At 37.3% G+C, this 21,411-nt stretch overlaps 2 protein-coding genes and 1 pseudogene across 3 annotated transcripts; 1 reads left to right on the forward strand and 2 right to left on the reverse strand.

Annotated features, from left to right (window-relative positions):
• The first annotated feature begins 97 nt into the window (after positions 1–97).
• Positions 98–2,477, forward strand: LOC121792571 (coiled-coil domain-containing protein 137-like). The gene is made up of 5 exons (XM_042190566.1): positions 98–292; positions 502–560; positions 1,359–1,585; positions 1,871–2,000; positions 2,095–2,477. The coding sequence occupies exons 1-5, from the start codon at positions 148–150 to the stop codon at positions 2,236–2,238; spliced, it is 705 nt and encodes a 234-aa protein (XP_042046500.1). The 5' UTR covers positions 98–147; the 3' UTR covers positions 2,239–2,477.
• Positions 2,478–2,486: 9 nt separating this feature from the next.
• Positions 2,487–14,528, reverse strand: LOC121779456 (annotated as a pseudogene).
• On the reverse strand, positions 9,295–13,448 carry LOC121792570 (AT-hook motif nuclear-localized protein 24-like). 2 transcript variants are annotated; one of them, XR_006048900.1, is made up of 4 exons: positions 12,260–13,448; positions 11,147–11,277; positions 9,941–10,050; positions 9,295–9,862 (listed from the first exon to the last, which is right to left on the reverse strand). XR_006048900.1 is itself a non-coding variant. In XM_042190565.1 (1 exon), exon 1 carries the CDS (start codon positions 13,095–13,097, stop codon positions 12,243–12,245), a length of 855 nt encoding a protein of 284 aa, XP_042046499.1. In that variant the 5' UTR covers positions 13,098–13,447; the 3' UTR covers positions 12,057–12,242. The 2 variants fall into 2 exon arrangements, 1 of the variants encoding a protein (XP_042046499.1); XM_042190565.1 differs by lacking the exons at positions 9,295–9,862; positions 9,941–10,050; positions 11,147–11,277 and having other exon boundaries at positions 12,057–13,447.
• Positions 14,529–21,411: the final 6,883 nt, after the last annotated feature.

The following is a 21,411-nucleotide window of genomic DNA, read 5'->3' on the forward strand; positions in this document are numbered from 1 at the left end:
TCATAAAATATACTGGGTCGGTTCGGGTCGTTTCGGGTCGGTATAGATGGTTCCGGGTCCGGGCTTCCCTTGTAGTATTAGGGTTTTTGAAAAATTAATAAAACTCTCTCACTCTGAGTTGAAGAGATGCAATAGCAGGTGAAAGTAATGGGGGGAAAGGCGATAAGAAGGAGAGAGAAGAACTACAGAGCTGCTCATGACGGTGGCAACAGCACCCGGCTACCGCCGCCACCTGTTGCTTCCTCCATTGATGCTCTCCCGTCAAAACTTCGCAAATTGATGTCCTTTGCAGGTTTTTCTCTTCCTTTTGGATTATGAGATTTATCCACATATATTGTTTCTGAAATTGTAATTAGATTGATAATTTTACCTGTGTAACTTGTTTGTGTTTCATGTTTAGATTGGATGCTTGCTCGGATTGTTTTTCATTGTAGTATTATTATTTATTGGCTGTGTGTGTTTGGGAACTCACACTATCAAGTTTTTAAATGCTGTTACCAGGATCTGCAAAGGAACCACTGAATTTTGGGAAGAAAAAGATAGGAGATGGAGCTGATAAGGTAATGATAGTGTTTGTTCCTTGCTTGTCCTATTTGAGAATTAAACGAGCCATTTGAAGATGTGAAGTATATATTGTAGTCTTGTTAATTTCAGTGTTTTGCTCAGTCTCTTTCGAATCTTCTGGTTGTTATGTTCTTGCGTCAATGGGGACTATTGCACTGCTGGTTGTTGTGCTATAGACAAATTATGATGTTGGTAGAAACCAATTATGAAATTTTTTACTTTCTCAAGTTGGATTGGAGGGTGTTTCAGAGGGTTTTGATTACTTGGAACAATAGAGTGGGAGAACGAGAATCTCTATTTGTTCTGATCGAGCTCCATTGGCTTCAACATTGTTGTATTTGTGTATACAATTGTTTTCATGCTATGAGCAAATCCTATTTTGAATCTAAAAATGGAATTTGGTTGCGTGTGGTTTCTTTTTTGGTTGAAACTACTTGATAATTGATTTTTCTTGAATTTAATTGGATGATGATTCATATTGGTTGAATAAGTCTTCATCCAGGAATAATCTTCAGAAGCATCATTAGCTCAGTCTTTGCTGGGTACAAAGTCTGGCAAGAGTTCTTATGACTGATTTACCCAGTTAATCTTATGTGCCGATTCAGGGTCTGTACATAGTTTATTGGATATATCAAAGTCAGCCGATGTACTATTGTCTGTCCCTCCAATGTTTGATACTGAATTAGTGGATTAGTGAATCAGCTATCAGAAAATTCTAATGAAAAACTTTGATGGCTGACTGTGTAAAGGCTGTTTATGGGTTTTGTTGAAAATTTTTGTGCCATTTTTTCTAGGCAGCTCGTTCGGCAGAAGGAACGGAATCTAGTACTGCAGGGATGAAAAGAAAAAGAGATGGTAAGGATTTGATGGAACAACAAAAGGGGCAACGAGATGAAGACCCTGAAATGAGCAAGAACGAGAAGAAGAAAAAGAAGAGGAAAAGTAAAGTAGCTGATGACCTCCGGTTTAAGGCATTGGATACACCAGCTACTGGTTCGCGGAGAAAAGAGCGCAAAAAGAAGTAAGCTCTCCAATTACTGTCTCTACACATACCTTATTGAAAGGTGCACAAGTTCCATGTGACTCTGTCTATATGCACCAGAAAATGGCAATTGCTTTATCAATGATTCTATGCTGAGGATTGTCTATTCAAAAAGTATGAAATGAATGTGTCTATTCTGAGGATTCTATGCTGAGGATTGTCTATTCAGACTCAACCAGAAAACAGCCAATAAATGATTCTATGCTGAGGATTGTCTATTCAGACTCAACTGGAGATGATGTGTAATTTTGTTAACATCTGTAGGCTGTTGGAAGCAAAAAAGAAGAAACAACAGAAGGCCCAGACAGAAGATGACATGGACTTTCGCGGCCGTGAAGAGATTAAGTTTGGGGATATCGTTCAGGCACCTCCGAAGTTAACTGCTGTTCCCAAGGTTTTCAACTTATTGTTTATCACGAGATTAAATTAATTGGAGATGTGAGCAAGCCCAGTATGTTGGACTAACCAATTATTTATTTGTAATGAAGTTGTCCAAGGCAACTGGATTCCATGATGCTTCACAAGAAAGACTTCGCTTACAGGCAGTCGAAGCCTACAGAAAACGTAAAGGATGGGAATCAAGGCCAGGGGTTAAGCTTTCTGCACCTGTGACTACAACAAGTTTCTTTTAACTGCTCAGCAAACAGGCACAGGATTACTTGACCTTCTCCTTAATCACAATACAGTCAATATCTATACTGGAAGATGGAAATCATGGAAGTGTAGGAAGAGTGTCATTTTCCATGATTTCTGTATGACCTATAACTTTAGATATCCTGTACCTGTGATGAGAGCTAGTCGGAGAGTTGATGTAAGAGCAATTCTATTATCTTCACTATAGTTTAAATCAGAAGCTTTTTATTTATCACTATATTTTAAATTATTCAGTAATTGACATGATCATGATACTTGAGAGGTTATTACATTCCATGTTTTCTCTAATTCTCGGATCAGTGTGTGAGACCATGGTCCACGATTGATTCAGTAGACTGAGTATCCTCCCTAGGAAGGACGCGAAGGAGCCCACATCGATGTGGAGATTGATCATGGTCCTATAGTTGACTGCTTTGGTCTTGTCACTCAATCTCAAGGCGAAGAATCTGAGCACAACAGCTGAGAGTTTCTTCATCTGCCTGTAGGCAAATTCCTTCCCCAAACAGATTCTTGGCCCAGCCTGTTGCCGTTTTACAGAAATGAATTACTCTGCACTCTAATTATTAGTATTCATTACACTTACTACTTAGCACTAACCTGGAAAGCAGTGAACTTGAAAGGGTTCTCAGGTCGAAAGCAGCCGCCATCATTGAGCCACCTCTCTGGTCTGAACTCTCCTGCATAATCACCCCATATGGCTGTCATTCTCCCCATCGCATATGGTTGGGAAGCCACCACATCGCCTTTCCTCACATGGAAACCATCAGGCAACGTGTCGTCGGACAAGTACATTTTTGGGTTCTGCAAGTCACACAATAACATACAGTTACAGTAACTCGAGACATCACAGTACTGGTAGTCTTACCACAGGAACCGGAGGGTAGAGCCTGAGTGTCTAGGACAGTGCAGCGTGAAGGTAGTGCATTTGTTCGAGAGAGCCTTCACTCAAACTGGTTGCGAACTCGGAGATGCTACCCGTCACAGCTGCAACTCGTTTAACCTCCTCGGCTGCCTTCTCCTGTGATAGAGGGTGCTTGCACAACATGTAGAAGAACCATGACAGAGTTGTTGCTGTAGTGTCTTTGCCAGTCATTACAAAGTTGAGCACCACATCTCTCAAGTACTTAGGATCTGCCTCCGACAAGCTGAGGAATCTTGACAAGATGTCTTGTTTCTAACATGAAGCACAACACTCAGCTTTTCAAAACACAAATTCATAATAATATCCAAACTGAAAAGGAAAAATTTTTCATACACCATGATGTTCAGAATGAGCAATCTTTGTGTTGATCAGCTTATACACAAACTCATCAACAACTCTAACATTCTCCTTCAATCTCGCCTCCAAGCCAAGTTTGAGAGCCCTCTTGATCCTCCGCAGCAAATCAACGTATCTCCACGCAGTGATCTCGCTTGCAGCATCAAAAGCGCAGCTGAATCTCGCGCCTTCCTCGTTCAAGCCAGACGTGCTGTCAAGGTCGGATCCAAACACAACTTTGAATATCGAGTCGAGAGTGGATCTCATGAAAAGGCCTTGCACACACAGAAACACCATTAGAAAGTGAAACTGATGATTTTGTGTGGGTGAGGATGCTGACTTGGATATCGATAGGGAGATCGGAATCTGCAGATTCCAATAAGACGTTGGCGAGCTGGACGGCATTTTCCTTGAAAACAACGGCGCTCACATCCTTGAGAACCCTGGCAGAGAATTAATGGCTAGAAACTTTTCTCTGGTCCCTCCATTTCTCTCCATCAACTGTGAAAATCCCATCGCCTAATAAATCCTTTAGAATGCTGTGGTTGTGCCACCCCTGCATGTAATGTATATACTTTGCTAGATTTTAAAAATTAAAGTACTGTCTCGATACGGCCTTTAAATTTCTGTTTATTTGACGGAAAAAAAGTAGGTTACCTTGGCATAGTTTAGGAAGTTGGTTTTAAGTATACGACGTTGGGCGGATCAGAGGTGTAAACCTAGCTTCGCAAAGGGGCGAGGAGTCGGTAGGTCTTGTAGTGGGCGGCGAGATCGGTCATGTAGTCGTGCAGTGTGTTGGAAATATTGCAGTCTTTAGTCTTTACACGGGCAACCCTTGCTATTACAAAGAACACAAAAAGTGGAAGGTAAATGAAACAAAGTAAATACAATAAAAAGGACCAAGATGCAAACTATAGTATTCTTCAAGTCGAGTAGAGGTGACCCTCTCTCCGCAAGACGAAATACGCCCCGGCTAGTGCTCACGGATTGGCGTAATGTCCCCAAAGATGAAACGACTTTCCTCCTATCGAGTTGAAGCACCTCAAACTTGTAGGCTCCGGCGAACTTGAATTGGAGGCGAGAACCGAGCAATGCAATGCTCCTAAGATGCACACTAGAATGTTTGAGCTAGAGAGAAGAGAGAATGTTTGTTGTTGGCGTGTTTCCTCTCTACAACTCTATGCCTTATATAGGCTAGAGATGGAGACATGAAAGATCAAGGCATAAAGACATTACATAAACCAATTGAAGGTTACACAAGATGAAAAGCCAAAGGTTTGGCCACATCAAAAGTTTCCCCATATTTTACACGTTTCTTACAAACCCCCCACATTGGTTAGAGCACCGCAAACTCAAACCAACACAAGACGTGTATGAATGCATGCAGACTCTATTGCTCAGTTCTCAAGAAACGATACTGTATTTGGAGAGGTAACTTGTGGTTTTGAACCTTCCATAGTCAACACTATCGGACATACCGGCGGGCTAGTGGACGCGATGCCTTGAACTATTCCTCCTTGGTGTATGCCTAGTCAATAGCATCAACACAATATTGTCTCAACTCCATCAGTTCTCACGTTTGTGTTCGTTTCGGCCATGGAACACCTCTTTAGAATTCATAAGTGACTCACACACCTGAAGCGGCCTCACTTCTCACTTACATAGGTGATTCTTTCATGAGTATCCTGTCATACTGCATCTCCTTGAGATTTCAAGAATCATTAAAAGTCAAAAGACTTAACCTATTACCACGTGCAGGTTACAACACTCAATGCTTTCTAAAGAATGGGCGAATATTAAAATCTTGTGAGTGTTACAACTAGATTTGTATAGCTTCGTTTTCCCATTGAACCAATCCCATGGGATCTCCAATCGTATGATTGGGTTACCACTATACTCATCTCTTAAGACGTGGTTTTCAGTCCTATTCCTTTTAGCAATTTATGCATTTGATCACGGTTTAAACCTTTTGTTAACGGATCCGCTAAGTTATCCACTGACTTTACATAGTCAACTGAGATAATGCCACTTGTGATCAACTGCCTTACGGTATTATGTCGCCGATAAATATGTCGAGACTTACCATTATAAAAGCCACTTTGTGCTCTACCTATAGCTGTTTTGCTATCACAGTGTATCAATACTGCGGGCACTGGCTTCTTCCAACATGGAATACATTTTAGGAAATTTCTGAGCCACTCGGCTTCTTCCCCTGCTTTATCCAATGCGATAAACTCAGATTCCATGGTGGAACGAGCAATACACGTCTGTTTCGTTGATTTCCACGAAACAACACCACCCCCCCACAGTGAACACATACCCACTTGTCGAAAATGAGTCTTTTGAATCAGAGATCCAATTTGCATCATAGTACCCTTCAAGTACTTGGAGGTATCTTGTGTAATGCAACCCAAAGTTAATAGTATACTTCAAGTATCTCAAAACTCTACACAGAGCTTTCCAATGTTCCTTACTCGGGTTACTCGTAAATCGGCTCAACTTGTTTACAGGACAAGCAAGATCAGGTCAAGTACAGTTTGTGATAAACATCAAACTTCCTATGACCTTTGCATACTCTTCTTGAGCAACAGAATCACCCATATTCTTGCTCAGATGGACATTGAGCTCCAAAGGAGTCTTTACTGGCTTACAATCAAACGAGTTGAATTTCTTAAGCATTTTCTCAACATAATGAGATTGCGTTAAGGCAATTCCCTCATTAGTCCTCAATATTTTGATTCTGAGAATCACATCAGCTAGACCCATATCTTTCATAACGAAATTTCTTTTCAACATATTTTTTGTCTCGTTAATAATGACACTATTGCTGCCCATTATCAACATATCATCAACATACAGACACACAATAACAAACCCGTTATCTGTGTTCTTAATGTAAACACACTTATAACACTCATTGATAGTGAATCCATTTGTCAACATCACGTTGTCAAATTTCAAATGCCATTGTAATGGTGCTTGCTTCAACCCATATAGTGACTTTACCAGTTTGCATACTTTACGCTTTTGCCCAGGCACAACAAACCCTTCGGATGTTTCATATATATTTCTTCTTCCAGATCACCATTCAGAAACGCAGTTTTCACATCCATTTGGTGAATCTCAAGATTGTGCAAAGCAGCAATCGCTAGAAGCACCCGAATGGAAGTGATTCTCGTAACAGGTGAATAGGTATAAAAAAAGTCATACCCTTCTTTCTGCTTAAAGCCTTGGACAACTAGGCGAGCTTTGTACTTATCTATAGTACCATCGGGCTTATATTTCCTTTTCAGAATCCACTTGCACCCTAAAGGCTTACAACCTTCAGGCAAGTCTACTAACACCCAAGTGTTATTTCTCATGATGGATTCAATTTCACTGTTGATAGCTTCTTGCCACCACGCCGCGTCTGGGCCAGACAGAGCTTCCGCCAATGACTTTGGTTCGTCATCCAACATAAAAGTTATGAAGTCAGGACCAAATGTTTTAGCAACTTTAACTCTTTTACCACGTCTTTGTTCAACATCCTCAGGACTTGACCTCGTCCTTTTTGGAGGATTAGAACTAGTGGATTCATCCATCATTCTTTCACTAGAACGATCCTCTTGCCTCTTGCAAGGGTATACATTCTCAAAGAATATAGCATTCCTTGACTCAATCGTTGTTCCTTCAGCCACGCCAGGCACAGCTGACATATAGACTAGGAAACGATAGGCACTACTATTAAGTGCATGGCCAATAAAGATGCAATCGACTGTTTTAGGGCCTATTGCAACTTGTTTCGGAGGTGGCACTTCTACCTTCGCTAAACACCCCCACACTTTGAGGTATGAATATGAAGGTTTCTTCACTTTCCACAACTCATAAGGAGTCACATCCCTATTTTTTAGTGGAATTTTATTCAGGATATGATTCGCTGTTAACACAGCCTCCCCCCACATGTTCTGGGATAAACCAGAATTAATCAACAGAGCATTCATCATCTCTTTAAGTGTTCGATTTTTTCGTTCAACAACTTCATTTGACTGGGGAGAATATGAAGTCGTTGTTTGGTGAATTATACCACTTGCATGACATAATTCTGCAAACGGGGCTACATACTCACCACCTCTATCACTTCGAACACACTTAATTCGACAATTAAGTTGATTTTCGGCTTCATTTTTGAAGTCTTTAAACGCTTCAATTGCCTCATCTTTACTTCTTAATAAGTAAAGGTAACAATACCTTGTGCAATCATCTATAAATGTGATGAAGTACTTTTTACCACCTCTAGTTTGCACAAATTTTAAATCACATACGTCTGTATGGATTAACTCTAGAGGTTTTGTGCTCCGTTCTACCAAGCGAAATGGTAGCTTGGTCATTTTTGCTTCAACACAGACTTCACATTTTTCTTGTGAGTTAAACTTGTCTACTTTTAGTAAATTAAGATTTACTAATCTTTTTATAGCATTTAGATTTACATGTCTCAATCTTTTATGCCATAAATCAGAACACTCAAGCAAATAAGAGGATGTGTCATCTTCCTTATTTCTTAATCCTTTTCCACGGTGAATGACCGTAACATTCAGCTCAAAAAGCCCATTCACTAGGTGACCTTCACCTATGAACTTTTCATACTTGGTCAATATAACCTTTTCACACTCAAATTCTAGTGAAAATCCATGATTTACTAGAAGTGAGTCTGACACCTAATTATTTCGGATGATTGGGACATGCAGCACATCCTTGAGGGTAAGAACCTTTCCGGATCCTAATTTTAGGAACACATTACCCACACCAACCACCTCGGAAGAGGTTTGGTTTCCCATACGTACTTTTCTACCTCCAACAGATTTGTAAGTAGAAAAAACGCTTCTCTCGGAGCACACATGACATGTGGCACCCGTATCAACAAACCATTCATTTGGATTATTACCATGGTCCACGTCGGAGACCACTGTGATCACCTCGTGATCTTTGTTGTTTATAACAACACGTTCAAATAATTTGTACAGTATTGTTTCCAACAATAAGTACACAATTATATTGAACCAAATGTGCAATGGTATATTCATCAACCCATGCATCTCAATTACTACTACCAAATCTAAATTGGTCTTGCTTGTCAAATGACAAACGATAAACATCATTCTCAAGAGAGCAGATCTCAAGGAATTAACCACTCCATAGAGCATCGACATTGCGACCGTTCGTTGCTTTATTCCAGCTTTGAATTTCATGTTTCCTCCAGCATCGGTCGACATGATTTCAACAAGAGTACAATATTTCGTCTTGCGATTGTTGGAAATATTGTTGCCTTTACACGGGCAACCCTTGCTATTACAAAGAACACAAAAACTGGAAGGTAAATGAAACAAAGTAAATACAATAAAAAGGACCAAGATGCAAACTATAGTCTTCTTCAAGTCGAGTCGAGGTGACCCTCTCTCCGCAAGACGAAATACGCCCCGGCTAGTGCTCACGGATTGGCGTAATGTCCCCAAAGATGAAACGACTTTCCTCCTATCGAGTTGAAGCACCTCAAACTCGTAGGCTCCGGCGAACTTGAATTGGAGGCGAGAACCGAGCAATGCAATGCTCCTAAGATGCACACTAGAATGTTTGAGCTAGAGAGAAGAGAGAATGTTTGTTGTTGGTGTGTTTCCTCTCTACAACTCTATGCCTTATATAGGCTAGAGATGGAGACATGAAAGATCAAGGCATAAAGACATTACATAAACCAATTGGAGGTTACACAAGATGAAAAGCCAAAGGTTTGGCCACATCAAAAGTTTCCCCATATTTTACACGTTTCTTACACAGTGCAGCCTCCCGAAGTTGAGGAGCTGGTCGAATATGGTGCCGGCGATAGGCTGGTATCTTCTCTTGTCGAATTTCCTAGCAACCAACCCGGCCATCCACAAGGCTAGACCCATTGAGATCATCACCGCCATTGCTCCACTTTACAAATTTAGAAGACTCGTCTTTTTAAAATTGGAGAATATTTTGATTTTTGAGTGATGAACTGCTTACCTAAACCATAATCAAATGAAGAACATATCATTTCTGTAGAGCCAATGGTGTTTTGCTGCCCAAGTCAAAAATATCACGGGATTTTGTTTTATACTAACTAATAAAAACACCCATAAATTGAATAGTAAAATGTCAGCTTGATTTGATGTGTTGCTGCTGTTGACTCTCATCCAAAATGAATTATTCCAAGAGTTGAATGAATCTGTGACTGTCGTGTCTGCGATCAAGTTGGGGAAGGAATTCCTGAATGCCGCAACTCACCTTTCATCATTGCAACTTCTTTCATTTATTTGTCTTAAGAAATTTTTCATAATTATGTACACCCACTGGTACCAAAATGCAATTATAAGTTAAATTAGAAGCTAAAATCTTAAACAAAATTAGGGATTTAGAGGTTAGCAAACCCGCAAAGCTGGTTTCCGAAATCTGAGGTGAGCTGATCATGAACTTCTCAATTGCTGCTGCCATTGTGCATGTATATATCCTTGTAGACTAGTTGTAGGCATGATGACAACTACATAAAAGTTTTCGTCGTTTAAATTTATATAGCATGATATTTTATGATAAAACGCTGAAAGTTTTAATTTTTTAATTAAAAATCAAAGTTTACAACTTTTTGGAAAACACTAAAACTAGACACAACAAACATACTAGTAAAATGGTTTGAGTTTAATTTGAATATTAACCTTATTTATATGTAATGTTTTTTTTGATTAGTTTTGTTTAATAATATACTAATAAATTCAATAAATAGAAAAATATAATAAGTTAAGAAAATTTACTTGCTTTAAAATATGAGGTAGAATTTAATCTTCAAAAAGACCCATATATAGTGAAATCAATACTCTCCATACAATTATAGATGTGCAATTTTACTTGAGTTGGAAAAGTTTTAACAAAAATAACTGCAATTTAAGACACAAAGAAAACATCCTTTAGTTATCTTAATCTTTTATTTTTACCGGACGCCTCCATCTGCGTCTCCTAATTTTAGTTGCGACACCAAAAGTGAGGTCGTTTTTAAAGTTAGAAACACAAAATTAATAACGTCTTTAATTGCATTAAAAATGTCCTTGGCTATTCTTTTTTTAGTGCTAACACATTCTAGGCTTAGACCATTTTCAATGATACTCTAAAATCTAAATAGAGTATGCAATTTGTTCCCAACAGTACTCCAAAAGCAATCCTATTTCATATTTTTGAGTAAAATATGCTCTTTTTTTGGGTTCACACTAAAACAAACTTAAACGACTTTTTCAAATTTTGTGTGTAAAAAAGTAGTGGAATTAAAATTTGAGTTTAATATAAATAGTTAGAATAAAATTATTATTTGTTAAATTAAAATGAGTTTGAATTTAGTACTCTTATAAATAGTTGGAGATGTTTTTATAAATTAGGAGTATTTAAAAACCTGGAAACTGAAGTACATACCTATACTTGCTAAATTTAAAAAAGAGTTATTCTTAAAGTAGAATGTTTTTGGTGTGTGCAAGAAAATAAATGTAGCTCCAAGCTTAATCAGAAGAAGAAATAAAAAATGAGGAGTGGGTAGTAGCCTAAGTGCAGTGAACCTTAATTTGCTGATTTAAGAGTGGAGACAGATTACTCACCTCATCAACTATGTACCACTTCTGACCAGAATGAGGTTTAAATGTGGTGGAAACTTTATCTGCATCTGCATTAATCCCTGCAACTGCAACAAACACTTACTTGTGCCTTGGAAATCTGCTTCTCCGGGGCTCTGCACGTGTAACCCAATACTCACCAATATTATTTCGAAATGAATACTCCTACTATTATTATTGCAGTCTAACTAGAAATCATCAACCCACAATGTTAAGCCCATAACTCTCTGTTCATTAACACTTGCACTTCCATCAATTATGTCCTCTACATGGATATTAATCAATTACACACGTCGCAACTTAATATTTTAAGTTACTCAGTATTCTATGTAGTAGTGCATAAGGCATAATTAACATCAACCGAATTAACCCCCTTTTATTTAATTTACATGCACTCAGATTCTTCAAACTCAAACATCGGGTGACGGAAAATAGTTGTGCCGCCTTAATTAGTTTCATGATTTCATCCATATTTAAATATTTTCTTCGTCTCTCGTCTCATCTCATTTATGGTGATCATATTCTTAAATGATAAGTGATTTTAAACGATTTTTTATACCTTCAAGAGGGTCATATTCTTTAATGACGATAAGTGATTTTAGACGAAATCTATTAAACTTAGTAATAAAAATGAATATTTTAAAGAGAAGAGGGAAAAGCCAAATTTGATTCTAAGTTTGAAAAAAGATATTAGTTGCCACAAATTAGAAAGAAAATGGGATTGAGAGGGAAGAAGTAGTGCTAATTAGTTGAAGATTTCATTTTGTGGCTTAACAACTCATGCAAGTCTATACAAAGCATAAAATGAAATGAAAAAAGAATGAGGAAGAAGAAGATGGAGATGGAGATTGTAATGGAACAAGATATGATAAGATGAAAATGTAGCACAAAAGAATTCATGAATTTATACATCCTTTGCTGAATTTAAAGCTGCAGGCTTCTTCTTAAGTAATTAACCAACCATGAATTCAAAAGAAAAAAAAAAGAAAAGAAACGCTAGTCTTACCGGAAACCAATTAACAAGAGAAAAGAAAGTAGATTAATGCAAACTGAGAGAGAGTTATTTTTTTTTATTCAAAATTCAAAATGGAGGGCGACCTGTCGCCCAATACGCCTCCGCCGCCGGCATTTGCAGCATATTTTGAGGGTTTCCTTGAAACAGATTCGCCGCCGCGGCGTTGGGATCACTCATCATCTGCTGCCCTGACATCCCCGGCGGCGATCCCAGCTGCCCTCCTCCGCTCCCAACAGGCGCCGCCGCGTCTTCCTCGTCGAGCGGGAGGCGCTCGTAGGCGGCGTTTCCGAAGGAGGCGGCCATGATGACGACGGGGCCGGAGGCGAGGAGGGGGCCGACGACGGTGCCGCCGACGACCTGGCCCTGCGATCCGGCGAGGTAGATGGCGAGGGAGGAGGCGGCGGGAGGGGCCGGGGGAGGGAGGAAGGAACCGGAGAGGGAGAGGATCTCGAAGCGGCCGTGGAGGGTGAGGACGGAGGTGGGGGCGGCGGGCTGGCGGAGGGTGACGTTGGTGACGGTGCCGGTGCCGCTGAGGATGCAGACGCCCCTCTGGCGGCGCGTGGCGAAGGTGGAGATGCTGTCGTGGACGTCGCAGCCGTTGCCGATTTCCATCACGTGGGATCTGAGGGCGTTGGCGCTGTCGCGGGTGATGATGATGGGCGGTTTCGGCTTGTTCTTGGATCCCGCGGGGCGACCCCGGGGCCGCCGTGAGACCTCGCCCTGCTCCGCCTCTTTGCCTTCGGAGGTCGTCGTGTCGGGGTTATTAATGGCGCCGTAGCTCTCGTCGCGGTCGCGCTTTAGGGTCAGGGAATGATTGTTGTTTCCGCTCAGGTCGTCGTCGTGCTGGAACTGGTGGTGGAGCTGGAGATCTCGGGCGTGGAACGGCGGCGGAAGAGGGCGGCCGTGAGCTAGTTGATCCATTGCTTCGATTGATTATCCTCTTTCAATCGATTTGACCTAGAAATTAGTAATTGTGATTTGAAACTGAATCGATTCAGCCTTGACCAAGTTCTTCAGCTGATTTAAGCATCCCTAGCTTTATCCTCGATCGATCAGTATAAATGTGATATTGATCCTCCGATTTCAGTTTCTTCTTCTTCTTGAGCTTTTAGTTAATCTAGTTTAATTGAAGGAGAGAGAGAGGTTATAACTTATAGTAGTAATATGAGGAGAGGAGAGGAGAGGAGAGGAGAGGAGAGGGGGTGAAATGGAATGATGGTGGAGGGAAGGGTGGGTGATGGGGCCCTCCTCCTTCTCCTCCTCCTCTCTCCTTTGTCTACAAAACCCTCATCGCACACAATTTGAGGATCAGGCATTTACACTTTCATCCACCATACTTACTCTCTCTCTTACTTTCCATCATTTACTTATTATTACAACTACGCCACATTATTCTTTAATCTAACTTGCACAATTAAACTCCCACGCTAACATACAATGGATCAAATTATTTATCAGGCACTGAAAATATTTTAGAATAAAGCTATGCGGCCAAGTTATGGTCTGCCATAAATTAATTAAATAATAAAAAAAATTGATTTTTTTTTAAAATTTTTTGTTTAATACTACTTGATTTTACTTTTATATCATGTTCATGATATGTTCCTCAACATGTTAATGTTGTTCTTTCGTAGTTTTTGCTCAACTTATTACTACTGTCATTTCTTGTTGCTCAACATATACAGTAATTCGTGATATTAATGTGTTTTACGTAATGGAATTCAAAGATAAGTATCACTCACAAGTCCATTCACACACATATAAGTTTATATCGGTAATTCTAATTTTTTTATACATGTAAATGGACTAAATTAACTCTTTATGACCGGCCACATTATGGCCATTTAGCATCACTCAATATTTTAATCTCCAACTATATGGATAATGATCTTTAATTACCTATTGAACAATCTCATATATTTCCAATTAATACACGAGATATATAGATATCCTCCTTGAGAGACTTGGATACGATTCACACAATCGAATCGCCGATTTAATAAGTTGAAGGGCGTGATTCATGATCCTTAGTAGAGGTGTAACTTCATTAATTGTGATGTGAAAATTTACATTATCGTCATTGCCATAAGCTATTAGTTTCGAGTCCAAATTTGTATGTGTATTTGCTTATTATACATACAAAATTATCAATACTAATATAGTACAAAAAATGAATATTAGCCTGATGGGTTAGTAACAAATCCGAATGTTTAGCTAAGATTATGGTTAGACAATTTATAACCCAAAAAATTATAATCCAAATGATTCATAATCGAATAATCTGATACAATCTGATACGATTTGGCCAAACCCGAGTTGCCTTTGGTTGACTAGATAGACATCTCTATTCATAAACATAAATTCTGATTTAAAAATAGTATACCCTTTCAAACATGTAGATCAAAATTAGCAAGATCCATTCTTTTTCAATCTCTGAAATATTTAATGTCTTATAGTTAAATATCATATTATTTACTCCCTTTGTCCCATTACGAGTGTGACGTTTTAATTCGGACGTTATTTTTAAAAAATGGTAATAAATAGTTAGAATGATGAGAAAGTAAAATAAGAGAATAAGGTATATACGACTCTCTTCTATATTTTTTTCTCTTTATTTTATTTTCTCTTCTCTTTAATTACTCATTTGTCCCACAAAAATATGCATTCTTTCCTTTTTAGTCCGTCCCACAAGAATATATACTTTTTTATTTTAGAAACGCTTTTCTCTCTAATGAGGTGAGACCTATTCTCCACTAACAATACTTTATTTACCTTTTAGCTCTACATCTCTCTTACTTTACCAATTTTGCATTAAAATCCGTGTCGAACCCAAAGTGCATATCCTTTGGAGGGCGGAGGGAGTATTTTTATCATCTTCGCAAAATAATGGTTGAAAAAAATACATCACTTGTAATAGGACAAAGAGAGTATAACAATTAACAATAGTTCATTTTTCTAATATGCGAATATACTTGTAATAGGACAAAGAGATGTATATGGCCATCCACTACGCTGTCTCTATACCGTCCCTTATTCCATCCCTTAACTACTATTTGAGGGCCCCACTGTACTTTATTCCTCCATCCCTTAACTAAGAGACGGAACCTGCAACGCTCCGTCCCTTATTCCGTCCCTTAAATTACTATTCATTCAATTTAATTTTTTAATTTTTTTTTCAACCTAATTCAATTAAAACAAACTCACTTTATTAAAAAAAACACACTTTATTAAAAAAACACAACATAAAAAAACACACAACATAATTTAAAATACAAATTTAAAGAAAATTAAAAAACTACTCCCCCGGCTAATCATCCTCCGGAGGAATCGAGGTTGAGGGGGAGTCGGAATGCCAAGTTGTGTTGCCATATGCACAATTCCGTTCCACCAGGCCGCGAATTGGGCGTGCGAGAAGCGGGAAGTGTCCGCCATTGTGGCGGTCATGTACGCCACCATAAGTGTGTCTGAGCCTCCCCGCGAGCCCGATCCCAGTCATTGTGGCGGTCATGTACGCCGGACATCTTGTGATGAGAGGAAATTTGAGAGGAAATTGAGATGATAGAAGAATAGATGTGTAGTTGTGTGTGAAATAAGGATGAGTGTAGCTCGGCGACACGGGACGCGGGACGGGACAAGGGACGAGACGGCACGGGACGGTTGCTGCAACGCGGCGCGCGATGAACCCGTCTCTCCGGGACGGGACGTGGGACGCCGACGCGCCACGTAGTGGATGCTCTAACAATTAACAATAGTTCATTTTTCTAATATGCGAAGATTATATATTACCACCCCTTATTTTGTCTCTTTATGAGTGTTCAAGATATATAACAGGTCCGAAAAGAGAGAAGAAATGGTAGATGACGAGATCAACAACTCCCTCTCTAATTATTGAAGTGGCAAAATACATATATGTCATTCCGTCAAATCGAGGTGTAAAGTAATCATTGATTTGAAATGGGTCATCTCTCAAGTGTATTAAACAAAAGACAGGCCATATTTTAGGGTGTTAACAGATTATGATGTTGAAATACGATACATAATTAAATCATGATTCTTGGCAATTATTCGTCGTTTTGACAATGCCGTCCTCGTCATTTTTTCAAGCACTTATATATATCAGTATACTACTACTATAATTAAGTAGTGAATTTCAATTCGCAATTAATTAGTTCCAAATTTATTTCAATGATAATTTTGTAAAGTGTAAATTGACTGAAACTTAATTAGGTCAAAATTCTTGCAAAAAAACAGAAGGTTCTTTCTTTGCGTGCATGAAGTAGTGGACTTAGAGAGATAATATGTGTGCGCTATTTTTCGTATTTATTTTAATCTTCATTCCCTTTCTTCTTTTTTTATCTAAATCTTGAATAAATTAAAAATATGCACGTTAAATTGAAAAGGATGAAAGGATCTTTTCTTTAGAAACAAAGGCGAAATTTTATAACTAAACGGCGTTGAAGAAAAAAGTGAGCAAATTTAGGTAATTAAATTGATGCGCGATATATGGAATATGTATCACGACGTAGCCAACTTAAATCCCATAATCACTTGAACTGCCGTTCTTGGTTGAAGGAGGTTTATATGCAAACTAACTTCCATGATCAGAAACAACAGATTTAACGTAATTAAAAAATTTGAATTCAAGTGCGACACTATTATCGTTTAGTAATCAGGGTTATCTGATCATTATAAAAGGTGGGTTTTGTTCAATTGTTTGAGGTGTAGTAATTACCACTCACTACCCATTGTTTTATTTTTCATTTCTGGAATAAATTTGTGAAACAAAAAATTCTAGCGATCAAAATATTGACATGACAGTTGAAATTACATGTCAATTCAGTATCCAATGTGTAATTTAGGGTATCCAATGTGTAATTTGGATAATCGACATATAATTTCGTTTGTCATGTTAATATTCTAATTGCATGAAAATTTTTACAAGACATTCTATTCCCAAAAATGAAACGATTAATACTAAATGTTAATTACCTAATTAAAGAGTGGGACATATTTGGGTAAATGTTCCAAACGATGGGACAAAATTAACCAATTACCCCTGATATCACCAACTGTGGTCAAATTCTTTATTTTTACATGAACTGAAACTTATATTGATCGTAAAAATTATGAACTTTGATCGTGTTTGAAATTTCCCTCAATTGACTTTAGCAAAGTCGAATCACATGTGACTCATTGGTTGACGACTAAAAACATGGGAAAAGCAATGACATAATTTCAAATAGTTGTAAACGACGTTATTTTACGCAAACATTTCAATAAAACCTTGTATCAAAAGTACTCCGTCCGTCGACCGATAATCGTCCTATTTTGCCATTTTTGTCCGTCCATTAATAATTGTCTCATTTTTTTGACCACTTTTGATATTGAACTCCACATTCTACTAACTTTATCCAAACCACATTTTATTATAAAAAGTATGACTCATCTTCCACTATCTTTTTTCTTTAACTTTCTATTAAATTTTTTAAAATCCATGCCAAGTGAAACTATGCCTCTTATTCGTAGATGGAGGGAGTACTTTTTCATGTTTTTAGATGAAATTTCTTCTTGTTCATAGACAAAATTTAGGATTGAATGTTTAGTGCGCATATTTATTAGCTATATTAATCGAATTTCTTCCTCTTCTTCGTTTAGATTCGATTTGGTAAGGGCTTAGAATCTAATCGATAAAGGCCCCATATTATATTGTAGTCTACGATATAGTATAAGTAAATGATTTCATTTTCAATATTAAATATTGGTATGGGTCTGATAGAAATTAGCTAATCGATCAATTATTTATCTTTAAAAATCTTCATTTTAGCCCCAATGGGGATATTTGAATTCGTACACTAAGGAGTGGAGTAGCATATTTATATAGTCATCATAAATAAAATATACTAGTACGATTAATTAATGAGTGTAAAGGAAATGGAACATGTAGAAAAACCAGATGTATGATAAGTATAGGTTTGTTGAGGACGCAGGAATGGTGGCGTGTGTAGTTGAAGGCGGCCAAAAATAAATACTCCACTACTACTAAGAAAGACGACAAGTTAAGTGAGTAGAGAGAGAGACAGAGAGAGAGAGAGAGCACATGTTATGGGGAATTGGACCTAAAACTATTGCTTCTGTTCAAAGCAGACCGTGTCTAAAGGGCGACCTCCCCAATCTCGATCTATATTTCTTATATTCTCTTTTGTTTTTGTATACTCTATTCATATTCGAGTTTTCACTCTTTTCGTTGGTTATTTATATTATACCTCTTTCGTAACTAAATAAAAAAAAAAGTAATTGAATAGTATATTATTGTAGAGATAAAAATAATCACAAGAGTAATAATTAAAACAGAAAAAGATAGTTATATTAAAAATCATTTACTATTTGTTTTAATTAGAAATGTGACAAAGCACTTTGTGTGAGACAAACAAAATTTAAAATATGATATATTTTTTAGGACAGAGAAAGTAGTAATACTTTTTCTAAGCTGTATGATGTAGTTATAATAGACGATGCCAAAAACTTAACTATTTTGGAACGACTTGAAGTTCGGGCGATACTGACAAAATAATTTGAGAAATCAAATTCATTTTATTGTTTGAGGAATCAAATTCCAACAAGTTAGACTTGAAATTTTCCATCAGACATCTTAGTAAAGGATGGGATCGAAATTTTATTATTTTTTAGAATTTTGTTAATTTTTGTACTTTCGTTTTATTTCATTTCGAGTCCCTAAGGTTTTCAAACCACTTATAAATAGCTAATTTCATTATTTTTCAGTTAGTTTTCATATCATTACTAGTTTTTGGAATTCAAGAAATTAGGGTTTCTGTATATTTTTTATTGGTCCAGTAATTCTTGTGACGTGTTTGCATCAATTGGTATCACGATCAAAGTTGATTATCAATGACTGAACGTGGATCCCATAGACGAAGACGCTACACGACAACAAGATCAACGCGACATCAAAAACGAACACTTGAAGCAACAGGTTCGCTCACTCCAGCGAAGTCTTGCACATTTGAAGAACTCGGTCGATGCAAATATGGATTTAGATTTATCCAGTCATGACGATGTTGACATCGAAAACTCTTTTGCTCGTACGGATGAAAAGGTTATGCAGCGACAGACATAACCAATGATAACTTATAATTAATGTTGGGTCATCGATCGGAGACGAAAAACTTAGTTTTGCAGATGATATCGGGACGCCTAGGAGAGACATTGATAAATATTGATAAATGATAAGAACTCTCATAAAACAACATGAAGGAAACTATTATATCATCTCTAGCTCCTTCCGTCTCCATTAGGAATCCCGGTTTCCATTATAATCCATCTGTGATTAGTAGTTTCTGTTCGCTTTTACTAAAAAATAATAGGTAGACCACACATTTCAATAACTCGTTTCTCACATTTTATAATAAAAACTAATACTAGTATATAAAATGGGTCACACATTTCCTTTGTATTTCTTAAAATCGATGTCGAGCTCAATAGAACTCCTAATAGTGGACAGATGGAGTAATTAATTGCTATAATCAATGCAAGAACTTCAACGGCTAATCACTAGCTAGCTTGTAAGTAGATGTTTGTGTGGTAAAAACTGTAATAAAACTATAAGTATAAAATTATAATCCACTTTAATAAGTAGAATTTGATATTTTCGAACTTAAAAACCAATAACCAGAGGGTAATGTATGCGTTACTCTCGAAGACTAAACTTAAAGACTCCTACTACATAAAATAATGAACAATTAATAACGCATGTGTGGTAATTAAAAACCAAATACAGTATCAATTTCTATGGCAGTCAACCAATCGCCATGTTCATTTAATTTAATTATTTTTCTCGCGTATAAGAAAATTATTTTTTCTTTAATTAATTTTTGTGATTCGGAATTTATGGTTGCAATTGTTTGCCAAATGATTGGCTTGTGGCCGAACTGTATCTCATGTCGACATCAATAAATTGCTTTTAACCACAAACTCAACCACACTAAAATAATATTTGGAGGTTTTTTTAATGGAGTAGTACTCATAACAACAAGCTTTTAGTTAATTCTATGTTAAGTTAGGATTCATATAATAAACAAATAAATACAATTGTGTAAAGAAAATATTGTCAGGCGACTCAGGCCGTTCTCCCCTTCTCTTACGGAGAGTAACATTTTTGTTATTATGCCTTAACAAGTTAAAATTAAGTTAAAGATCCTGCTAGGAATAGTTAGCACGAGGTAAAATTGCAAGATTTTGTTAGACCAGTTCATTTACAAAATAATTGTGCTCATGACTTAAACGGTCCTCTTCATTCTTCTGTATTTCCTTTTTCTCAACATATATAGTCTTTCTTATAATAACATTCCTAATTAAGATTGATCAGTTCAAACATCTTTGCACTCTAAAATTTTAATTATTTATTCATATATACAACATGCCCATACTCATAATAAAACCATTTTTTTGGAGTCTTGTGTTACGTAGTCACATGAAGAGGTCATTTACAGATTTGAACAACGAATCAGGGATTAGTAAAAATAACAAAAAATCAATATACCACACTATCGTATCGAAAGAAAATAGAAAATACCAAATTTTCGGTATACCATAACTTTCTATACGGTATGATACTGTATCGGAAGATTTTGGTGTGGTAACATTATAACATTCGTATACCGCAGTATATCGAAATATACCAAACATACGGTATATACCGATATATTCATTATACCCGATACCGACACGCTCGATATATACTGATATATTCAGAATATCATGATATGTTCAAAAGTCCTAAATTAAAATTTGACTATTTTCAAATAATATTTTTGATATACATGTATAAGAAATGGTATAGTGTACCGAAATTCGCTATATCGAATTTCAGTATGATATACCGTAAAATCAGTATGAAAGCGGTAATCGAATTTTTCGTTCTGAAACTTTGGTATACCGATATATTCGATACGGTAACGGCATGATATTTTCTCATCCGGTTTTTAGTATAGTACACATTATGGTAGATTCAGTATGGTATACCGAGCCGAGTGCCGGCCCACCCTTATACCGAATACTCTCTCCGTCCACGATAAATAGTCTCATTTTGTCATTTTGGGATGTCATCAAAAAATAGTCTCATTTCTAATAATAGAAAGTTTCTCTCTCATGTTTTACTTATTTTTTCTTCTTTTTCTCATAATTTACCCATTTACTAATCTCTCTCTTACTTTACCAA

The sequence above is a fragment of the Salvia splendens genome, chromosome 2, assembly GCF_004379255.2.
Source record: "Salvia splendens isolate huo1 chromosome 2, SspV2, whole genome shotgun sequence".
In the NCBI taxonomy this organism is placed as follows: Eukaryota; Viridiplantae; Streptophyta; class Magnoliopsida; order Lamiales; family Lamiaceae; genus Salvia; species Salvia splendens.